Source organism: Pan paniscus, chromosome 1, assembly GCF_029289425.2.
Source record: "Pan paniscus chromosome 1, NHGRI_mPanPan1-v2.0_pri, whole genome shotgun sequence".
NCBI classification, from domain to species: domain Eukaryota; kingdom Metazoa; phylum Chordata; class Mammalia; order Primates; family Hominidae; genus Pan; species Pan paniscus.
Window position 1 is genome coordinate 214,114,470 of NC_073249.2, and position 10,090 is coordinate 214,124,559.

Sequence of the window (10,090 nt, forward strand, 5' to 3'; positions counted from 1 at the left end):
CAACGTGGTGAAACCCCATCTCTACTAAAAGTATAAGAAAAATTAGCTGGGTGTAGTGGCAGGCCCCTGTAATCCCAGCTACTTGGGAGGCTGAGCCAGGAAAATCGCTTGAACCCAGGAGGTAGAGGTTGCAGTGAGCCGAGATGGCAACACTACACTCCAGCCTGGGCAACAGAGTGAGACTCTGTCTAAATCAAAGCAAAACAAAACAAAACAAAACAACAAAACAAAACAAAACAATACATGAGCATGATCATGTTACCCTCTACTACGTAATCAACGTCTTACTAAAACCAGACATTGGTGGCCGGGCGCAGTGGCTCACATCTGTTATCCCAGCATTTTGGGAGGCCGAAGCAGGCAGATCACCTGAGGTCAGGAGTTCAAGACCAGCCTGGCCAACGTGGTGAAACCCTGTCTCTACAAAAAATACAAAAAAATCAGCTGGGCATTATGGCGAGTGCCTGTTATTCTAGCTACTTGGGAGGCTGAGGCAGGAGAATCGCTGGAACCTGGGAGACAGAAGTTGCAGTGAGCTGAGATCGTGCCATTGCACTGCAGCCAGGGTAACATAACAAGACTCCGTCTCAATAAAAAATCCAAAAAACAAAAAACTAAAAAACTAGACATTGGTTTAATGGAAACATGAGAGGCAAAGGGATTGTCTCTACAGTTCTACTATATGAAATAAATAATAGCTTCTTTTGCTTGTTTGTGTTGTTTTTGTTTTTTTGAGACAGAGTCTCACACTGTTGCCCAGGCTGGAGAGCAATGGCATGATCTTGGCTCACTGGAACCTCTGCCTCCGGGGTTCAAGCAGTTCTCCTGCCTCAGCCTCCAAGTAGCTAGGATTACAGGTGCTCTCCACCACACCTGGCTAATTTTTTGTATTTTTAGTAGAGACGAGGTTTTGCCATGTTGGCCAGGCTGGTCTGAAACTCCTGAGCCCTAGTGATCCATTCACCTTGGCCTCCCAAAGTGTTGGGATTGCAGGCGTGAGCCACTGCACCCGGCCAATAGTTTGGTTTATTAGATGCATCAATAATCAGGGCATTTTGTAGAGGAACCTACTTATCCTTTAATGGAGATAGCATGCAATGGCTACTTCATCTAATTCATTAAAATACTTTTTCTTCCTACATTTATTTATTTATGTATTTATTTTATTTTATTTTTTTTGAGATGGAGTTTCACTCTTGTTGCCCAGGCTGGAGTGCATTGGTGTGATCTCAGCTCACCACCACCTCTGCCTCCCTGGTTCAAGCGATTCTCCTGCCTCAGCCTCCCTAGTAGCAGGGATTACAGGCATGTGCCACCACGCCTGGCTAATTTTGTATTTTTAGTAGAGACGGGGTTTCTCCATGTTGGTCAGGCTGGTCTTGAACTCCCAACCTCAGGTGATCCACCCACCTCGACCTCCCAAAGTGCTGGGATTACAGGTGTGAGCCACTGTGCCCAGCCTTATTTATTTATTTATTTATTTATTTATTTATTCATTTATTTATAAGACAGGTTCTCACTCTGTCACCCAGGCTGGAGTGCAGTGGCAGATCTCAGCTCACTGCAACCTCTGCCTCCTGGGCTCAAGTGATCCTTCCACCTCAGCCCCCCAAGTCACTGAGAGTACAGGTGCATGCCACCATGCCCAGCTAATTTTTGTATTTTTTGTAGAGATGAGGTTTTGCCACATTGCCCAGGCTGGTCTTGAACTCCTGGACTCAACAATCTGCCCACTTTGGCTTTCCAAATGCTGGGATTACTGGTGTTAACCACCATGCTTGCTCCTCTATCCCAATTTAAACCACAATCACACAATCTGGTGTCAATGGAAATTAAGGCTGTTGAGGGAGAAATAATTTGATACAAGTTTATTGGAAGCTGAATGTGAGAATTGACCCAGGAACATACAGCAACAAAGTGGGTGTGTTCCAAAGTCTATTATAAGTTGGAATGCTTTCATGAGAGAGTGTAGAAAGCAGTGGGACTCCTCATAGCTGAGTTGTCCTTCTTCAATGATGGGTACAACACAGAGGTTACAATCATTGACCAAGGTTGACAATGAACAGGCCAAAATGCTTGAAGTGCAAGACAGTCAAACTTCATGATCAAAATCAAATCAGCGTCCTTCTCAATGTCAGAAGGTGAAGCCTTTGTCAGTACTTGAAGAGTTTGAGAAGCTCATGATCAGATGATTTACTCAGGGACAGGATGTAAGCCATGAATCCTAAGTCCTTCCCCAGATGGTTGGTTTGGAAGCCCGCCAACTGTGATTTGCAGGTTTTTGCTTTTGTTTTTGTTTTTTTTGAGATGGAATCTCACTCTGTCACCCAGGGTGGAGTGCAATGGTGCAGTCTTGGCTCACTGCAATGTCCGCCTCCCTTGTTCAAGCAATTCTCCTGCCTCAGCCTCCCAAGCAGCTGGGATTACAGGCATGCCCCAACACACCTGGCTAATTTATATATATGTATATATTTTTTAGTAGAGATGGGGTTTCACCATGTTGGCCAGGCTGGTCTCGATCTCCTGACTTCGTGATCCACCCGCCTGGGCCTCCCAAAGTGCTGGGATTACAGGCATGAGCTACCGCACCTGGCCCATTTTGATAATTTTGATGGGGCCAAAGATTTCCCCAACATTAATCTTTTTAGGTTTTGTTTTTCTCTCTAATGTCAGGAACAGAGTGAGAGTTCCCTGTCTCACACTCAGGACAAAGAAGGTCACATACTGGTAAATTCCATCAGTGTTTGTGAGGGTGGAAGTCAAGAATTAAATCATTAATGCCCTCCACAAGCAGAGATGGAGTGGTAGTAATATGTGACCTTCCTAGTCCTGAGTGGAAGACAGGGAAGGGTTCAACCTATTCCTGAGATTAGACAGAAAAGCAAAACCTGAAAATATTATGGTTGGGAGTTCTTTGGTGACATCAAAATCATCAAAATGAGTTCTTGACTTCCACCCTAATTACAGTGCTTTCAGTTTCATGATTGGATATCTGATTCAATCCATTATTCTGCAGAAAGCCAAAACTTCAATCAGGCTTAACTGGGTGGAATTCGGAAATCCAATCAGGCATCACTTTCTGATAGGAATCTGGAAGTTGATAAAGGAGGTGGGATTAGGAAAGTCCAAGAAAGTTGCTGGGAGCCCTGGCTCAGGCTTGTAATCCCAGCGCTTTGGGAGGCTGAGGAGGAGGGTGGGTCATGAGGTCAGGAGTTCCCAAGACCAGCCTGGCCAATATGGTGAAACACCATCTCTGTTAAAAATACAAAATTAGCTAGGTGTGGTGGCGCATGCCTGTAATTCCGGCTACTTTGGAGGCTGAGACAGGAGAATCACTTAAATCCAGGAGGTGGAGGTTGCGGTGAGCCGAGATCACGCCATTTTACTCCAAACTGGGCAACAAGAGCGAAACTCCATCTCAAAAAAACAGAAAGGTCCAAGAAAGCTTGTGAACATCCACAGAAGAGACCCCAAGCTGTGGTACCTGGAGTTATTGCTTGATTCTCCAAGAGGTCCGAGCAGACTGCAAAGTGAGTCCAGATCTGGTAAGTCAGGGACCTTCACAAGGGCACTCCTATGACCCACAGTCAGCCAGTAGAGATGGCGACATGAAGGCCAAGGTGGCACAGAGAATTTTCCTGCCTGTTTTTCAGATGAACAGATGTAGGCTTTGATTTTTTTCTCTAATGCAGTTTTATCTCTTCACTCCGAATATTTTATTTGTGTTTAGTTTATGTCATTTCAAATGTTTTTTTTTTTTTCTGAGATGGAGTCTTGCTCTGTCAACCAGGCTGGAGTGCAATGATGAGGTCTCGGCTCACTGCAACCTCCGCCTCCTAGGTTCAAGCAATTCTCCTGCCTCAGCCTCCTGAGTAGCTGGGATTACAGGTGCCCACCACCATGCCCAGCTAATTTTTGTATTTTTAGTAGAGACGGTTTCACCATGTTGGCCAGGCTGGTCTCGAACACCTGACCTCGTGATCTGCCCACCTAGGCCTCTCAAAGTGCTGGGATTATAGGTGTGAGCCACCATGCCCAGCTTCAGAGTTCCGAATCAAGTAGTTGAAAAATAATGCAATTGACTGAAGTCTTTTTTTTTTTTTTTTTTCTTTGAGACATTGTCTTCCTGCGTCATTCTTGGTGGAATGCAGTATTGTGATCTCAACTCACTGCAACCTCTGCCTTCTGGGCTCAAGCCATCCTCCCTACTCAGAAGTTCTAGCCTTCTGAATAGCTGGAATTCAGGCATGCACCAGTATAACCGGCTAATTTTTTTGTTTTTGTTTTTTTCTTTTTTTTTTTTTTTGAGAGAGAGTCTCACTCTGTTGCCCAGGTTCGAGTGCAGAGGCATGATCTTGGCTCACTGCAACTTCTGCTTCCCGGGTTCAAGTGATTCTCCTGCTTCAGCCTCCCAAGTAGCTGGGACTGTGGGTGTGTGCCACCACACCTGGCTAATTTTTGTATTTTTAATAGAGATAGGGTTTCACTATGTTGGCCAGGCTGGTCTTAAACTCCCAAACTCAGGCGATCTGCCCGCCTCAGTCTCACAAAGTGCTGAGATTACAGGTGTGAGCCACCGTGCCAGGCCTATTATTATTATTTTTTTATAGTGATGGGGTCTTGGTTTGTTACCTAGGCTGGTCTGGGACACCTAGATTCAAGCAAACCTCCCACTTTGCCTTCTAAAGTCTTGGGATTACAGGCATGAGCCAACATGACTGGTCTCATACACCATTTTCAAGAATGGAGTCTTTGTTCTGAATGTGGGATCCATTTGTTTCTCTAGACTCCATTCCAAAGTGGGTAATATTTTATTTATTTATTTATTTTATTAAGACAGAGTCTTGCTGTTCTGCCCAGGCTGGGGGTACAGTGGCAGAGTCTCAGATCACTGTAACTTCTGCTTCCCAGACACAAGCCATCCTTCCACCTCAGCCTGCAGAGCAGCTGGGACTACAGGTGTGCGTCATCACATCCATCTATTTTTTGTATTTTTTTGGAGAGACAGGATCTCACTATGTAGCCCAGGCTGGTCAGCAACTCCAGGGCTTAAGTGATTGTTCTGCCTTGGCTTGCCAAAGTGTTGGAATTACAGCTGTGAGCCTCCATGTGTGGCCCCTCATTACTCTTTTGAAAGTGAACATAATGGTGTCTAATTAAAAATACCCCTTTAGTCTCTCCCAGCCAAGTTCACTGTGGGAACTGAGACTGTAGGCTGTTTGGGGCCACAGGAGACTCCCATTACCATTGTTTTATTGTTTTATTTATTTATTTTTTTTTTGAGACTGAGTCTCGCTCTATTGCCCAGGCTGGAGTGCAGTGGCACTGTCTCAGCTCACTGCAACCTCCGCCTCCTGGGTTCAAGTGATTCTTGTGCCTCAGCCTCCCGAGTAGCTGGAGTTACAGGCACCTGCCACCATGCCAGGCTACTTTTTGTATTTTTAGTAAAGACTGGGTTTCACCTTGTTGGCCAGGCTGGTCTCTAACTCCTGACCTCAAGTGAGCCGCCCGCCTTGGCCTCCAAAGTGCTGGGACTACAGTTGTGAGCCACCAAGCCCAGCCACATGACCATTGTTTTAGATCCTTAAATTGAGAAGACATTTTTTCTCAAAAAAGGAGCTGAGCTTTGAAGATTCTTGGTAACACTTCCCAGAGCTAATAGAGTTGGGTGGAGCAATTAATGAAAATTCATGGAGTAGGAGTGATCTTGCCCATTCCTTGGAGGTTGGGAGACACTCTTCTTGGTACCAGAAGGGCAGAACTATGTCTCTGTGGCCAATTATTGCAGAGTCGAATTGGGGTAAACTAAGGACTCTTTCACACCTGCCAGAGTAGTGACTTTTGGCCCAGGAGAAGTCAGGGTGTGAGAGGACTGGCCTGATAAGTTTGTCTTTTCTCTGGATTTGTTTTCTTGCAGATTTATCAGGATGAGCTTCCAGGCCCCACGCAGACTCCTGGAGCTGGCAGGGCAGAGCCTGCTGAGGGACCAGGCCTTGGCCATCTCCGTCCTGGATGAGCTGCCCAGGGAGCTCTTCCCCCCACTGTTCGTGGAGGCCTTCACTAGCAGACGCTGCGATGTTCTGAGGGTGATGGTGCAGGCCTGGCCCTTCCCCTGCCTCCCTCTGGGGTCCCTGATGAAGACGCCTGATCTGGAGATCTTACATTATGTAGTGGATGGGATTGATTGCCTGCTTGCCCAAAAGGTTCGCCCCAGGTGAGGTGACCCAGGTGGGGAGGGCCCAGGTGTCCAGGGACTAAACAGCTGGGTCAGACAAATTGGGAACCTGGGGTGGCCCAGGGGCTTCTGATGGGTGCCAGTGAGAAAGCTGGGAAAGTTCTTGGCTATTGCCCAGCTCCTCTGGGAAAGGACTGCTCACCATACAGGGTCCACTGGGGAAACAGGAACCTGCCTGCTCCCAGTGGAAGGTAAAGGCACTAGAAGTGGGTACCAGGCAGAATCCAAGGGGGAAAGGGATGGAGAAGAGACAGAAGGAGGGACACTGAGTATAAAAGCAGCTGAAGTCCTTGATATGGAGTGAAAGCCCGGGTCAGGGGTGGGTCCTTGCCTACGTTCTGAGCTTTTCCCCTATGTTACTCACAGGAGGTGGAAACTTCAAGTGCTGGAATTGCGGGATGTTGATGAGAATTTTTGGACCATATGGTCTGGAGCCAGGCCCCTGTCCTGCTCCCCAGAGGCCATGAGTAAGAGGCAGACAGTGGAGGACTGTCCAAGGACAGGAGAGAAGCAGCCCTTGAAGGTGTTCATGGATGTTTGCCTCAAGGAAAAATTCATGGATGAAGATCTGAGCTTCTTCTCTGGGTGGGTCCAGCACAGAAGAGGTTCAGTACACCTGTGCTGTACTAAGGTGGTGAATTATTCAATGAGCATTCTAAATTTCAGAAACATATTGGAAACAGTATACCCAGACAGTATCCAAGTGTTGGAAATTTGGAACGTGTGCTGGCCGTGTATGATAGTAGAGTTTAGCCGTTACCTGAGCCAGATGAGGAATCTTCGCAAACTCTTCATCTCCGATGGCTGTCGTTACCTGCTAAGCTCTGACAGCCAAGAACAGTTAGTTGCTGAATTCAGCTCTGTGCTCCTCAGGCTGGAGTACCTCCAGATGCTTTATATAAGAAGGGTCTGCTTCTTCAGAGGCTACCTGGACCAGCTGATCAGGTGAGGAAGGATGGTGAGCTTTCTCTGGGGGCCATAGCACAGCCTTTTTTTGTTACAATAAACACCAATCAGCATCTACTGTGTGCCAGCCACTGGAGATGTCTAGGGAAGGGGACACTAGAATGCATTGTCCTGTTTGGTGCTCTATATCCTGAAGTGGGTATCACAGGATCGCTCCAGTAATGGCAGAGGGATGACCTGGGGTAGAAGCTACAGAGAGGGACATCGTGTAGGGAGCTGGTTAGTGGAGGGTTCAGCTCTAGTGAGGATGAATTCCTTTTAGGAATTCCTTGTTAGGAAGTGTGTTTAAAGTTAATATGATAAATATGAATAGCTTTTGTGAATTCCTTGTTAGGAAGTGTGTTTAAAGTGAATATGATAAAAAAGAGGCAACAGAGGGGAGGGTGTAAAAGAAGAGAAAGTGCACCAAACCTGTGCGTTTCACAGAGGAAGCTCTGTCCTCACAGCTTAGTGAACATGAATGATCCTCTCTCTGATTCCCTGTCTGTAAAAGGTTGTTTTGAACTCGAGGAAAGGTAATTGACATGGGAAATGCGTGCTTCTGGGATGGAGGTGAGGGAGTAGTCACGAGAGTGGTACAAAGTGACAGGTGGTTTGCAGATGTGGCCATGTCAGGGAGCCTCTGAAAGCAGGTAGCCCTAGCTGATGTCCCTAGACCTTGCTCAGGTCAGTTCTAGGGAGTAGGCACGAGAGTGGTACAAAGTGACAGGTAGTTTGCAGATGTGGCCATGTCAGGGAGCCTCTGAAAGCAGGTAGCCCTAGCTGATGTCCCTAGACCTTGCTCAGGTCAGTTCTTCGGGCATCTCTTCCACTGGGCTCCTGTGGCCCAGAGATGAAGCTTTCTGCTGGAAGATGAAGAAAAGAGGCTTTAGAGATTTTATGGCCTTGAACCAATCACACCAGTGACGGTGAAAGGACTGAGCCTAAAATGGGACTGCCTCTGAATGATCCAAGTCCTCATCAGGCAGCACCTTGCAGGAGGACCATGATTAGATGATGAGAACAAACTTGTGTTTGGGCAAAACAGGCTCTTCCCTTGACGTTATTTTCTACCATCGTCCTCTAACTGGTGCCATTGCCCAGTACTAACTTCTTGCTCTCCCCAGGTGCCTCAGGAGCCCGTTGGAGACATTGGCATTAACTTATGGCTTCCTAGAAGAAGAGGACTTGAAATGGCTGCCCTGGTACCCAAGTCTCAGTCAACTGAAGCAGCTGAATCTGAGTCATGGTGCACTGCGCTTCATCCGTCTTGAGCCCCTCCGAGCTCTGCTAGAGAAAGTTGCTGCCACTCTTCAGACCCTCTTCTTAGTGGACTGTGGGATTGGGTACTCCAAACTCAGGGTCATCCTGCCTGCCCTGAGCCGCTGCTCCAACCTCACCACTTTCTGCTTTCACGGCAATGACACGTCCATGGATGCTCTGAAGGACCTGCTGCGCCATACAGGCAGGCTGAGCAATTTGAGCCTGGAAACATATCCTGCCCCTCGGGAGAGTCTTGACAACAGGGGTCGTGTCATTTCGGAGCTCCTCACCCCACTTCAGGCTGAGCTGATGCGTATACTGAGGGAAGTAAGGGAGCCCAAAAGGATCTTCTTTGGTCCCGTCTCCTGCCCTTGCTGTGGCACGTCGCCCATTGAGTAACTGGAGTTCAATTTTTGCTTGTGGGGAAGGCCTGCCTAGTGGGGTGGAGGTATAAAAAGCTTTTTCTCCAGGCACTTGGAAACTAAAATCTGGGACATGGATGTCTTTTATTTTTCTTTTTCCTTATTTTACAATTTTACAGTTTTTATTTAAAAATTTGAGACAGGGTTTCCCTATGTTGTCCAGGCTGGTCTCAAAGTCTTACGCTTAAGGGAGCCCCCTGCTTGGCCTCCCAAGATTCTGGGATTACAGGCATAAGCAGCTGTGCCGGGTCTATAGGTGCATTATAAAGGGAGCAGAGAAACCTCTGTTTCAGGCATGTGCTTTCTGTGAGTGGAAAACAAAAAACAAAAAATCCCAGCAGGGGGCAGCACTGGGGGAAAAAGTTGAATGGAGTCAATGAGACTCAGGGATCTGTGTCCTAGACAGTCAGAAATAGAAAGCTGAAGTTCTAGAGTGAGGGAGTTATCTCAGCAAGGATGGATACAAAGAAACGTCGGAAGTAGAGGGAACCTAAATGGAAACTCTCTGCTGTCCTTCATGATTGATTAGCCTGTTTCAGCAATTTATACATCAGAAAGCTTTAGTTCCTGATGAATTAAAAAAAGAGGTAGTAGTTCATCTGTGATTTAGGTTCATCTGCAGGAAATAAAGGAATCAAAATAAACTTCATTTTGTTGTTGTGGTTTTTTTTTCTTTTTTTGTTTTGTTTTAGACGGAGATTCGCTCTTGTTGCCCAGGCTGGAGTGAAATGGCGCGATCTTGGCTCACCACACCCTCCGCCTCCTGGGTTCAAGCGATTTTCCTGCCTCATCCTCCCAAGTAGCTGGGATCACAGGCATGCACCACCATGCCCAGCTAATTTTCTATTTTTATTAGAAACGGCATTTCTCCATGTTGATCAGGCTGGTCTCGAACTCCTGACCTCAGGTAATCTGCCCACCTTGGCCTCACAAAGTGCTAGGATTACAGGCATGAGCCACTGAGCCTGACCTGTTTTGTTTGTTTGTTTGTTTGTTTTGTTTATTTGACGGAGTCTTGCTTGGTCACCTAGGCTGGAGTGCAGTGGTGTGATCTTGGCTCACTGCAACCTCCAACTCCCAGGTTAAAGGGAATTTGTGTTTTTAGTAGAGACGGGGTTTCACGATGTTGGCCTGACTGGTCTCAAACTCCTAACCTCAAGTGACCTCAAGGAAGCCTCCCAAAGTGCTAGGATTACAGGCGTGAACCACCGTGCCCAGCCTAAAC

At 47.0% G+C, this 10,090-nt stretch overlaps 1 protein-coding gene across 1 annotated transcript; it reads left to right on the forward strand.

Annotated features, from left to right (window-relative positions):
• The first annotated feature begins 3,295 nt into the window (after positions 1–3,295).
• LOC134728947 (PRAME family member 18-like) lies at positions 3,296–9,681 on the forward strand. Its single transcript, XM_063596182.1, has 3 exons — positions 3,296–6,214; positions 6,602–7,180; positions 8,308–9,681. Exons 1-3 carry the CDS (start codon positions 5,928–5,930, stop codon positions 8,840–8,842), a joined length of 1,401 nt encoding a protein of 466 aa, XP_063452252.1. The 5' UTR covers positions 3,296–5,927; the 3' UTR covers positions 8,843–9,681.
• The last annotated feature ends 409 nt before the right edge of the window (positions 9,682–10,090 follow it).

Coding starts and splice junctions, on each gene's coding strand:
- LOC134728947 (XM_063596182.1), top strand. CDS start 5,928: ATGAGCTTCCAGGCCCCACGCAGACTCCTGGAGCTGGCAGGGCAGAGC. Junction 6,215..6,601: donor GCCCAAAAGGTTCGCCCCAG/GTGAGGTGACCC, acceptor TGTTACTCACAG/GAGGTGGAAACTTCAAGTGC. Junction 7,181..8,307: donor TACCTGGACCAGCTGATCAG/GTGAGGAAGGAT, acceptor TGCTCTCCCCAG/GTGCCTCAGGAGCCCGTTGG.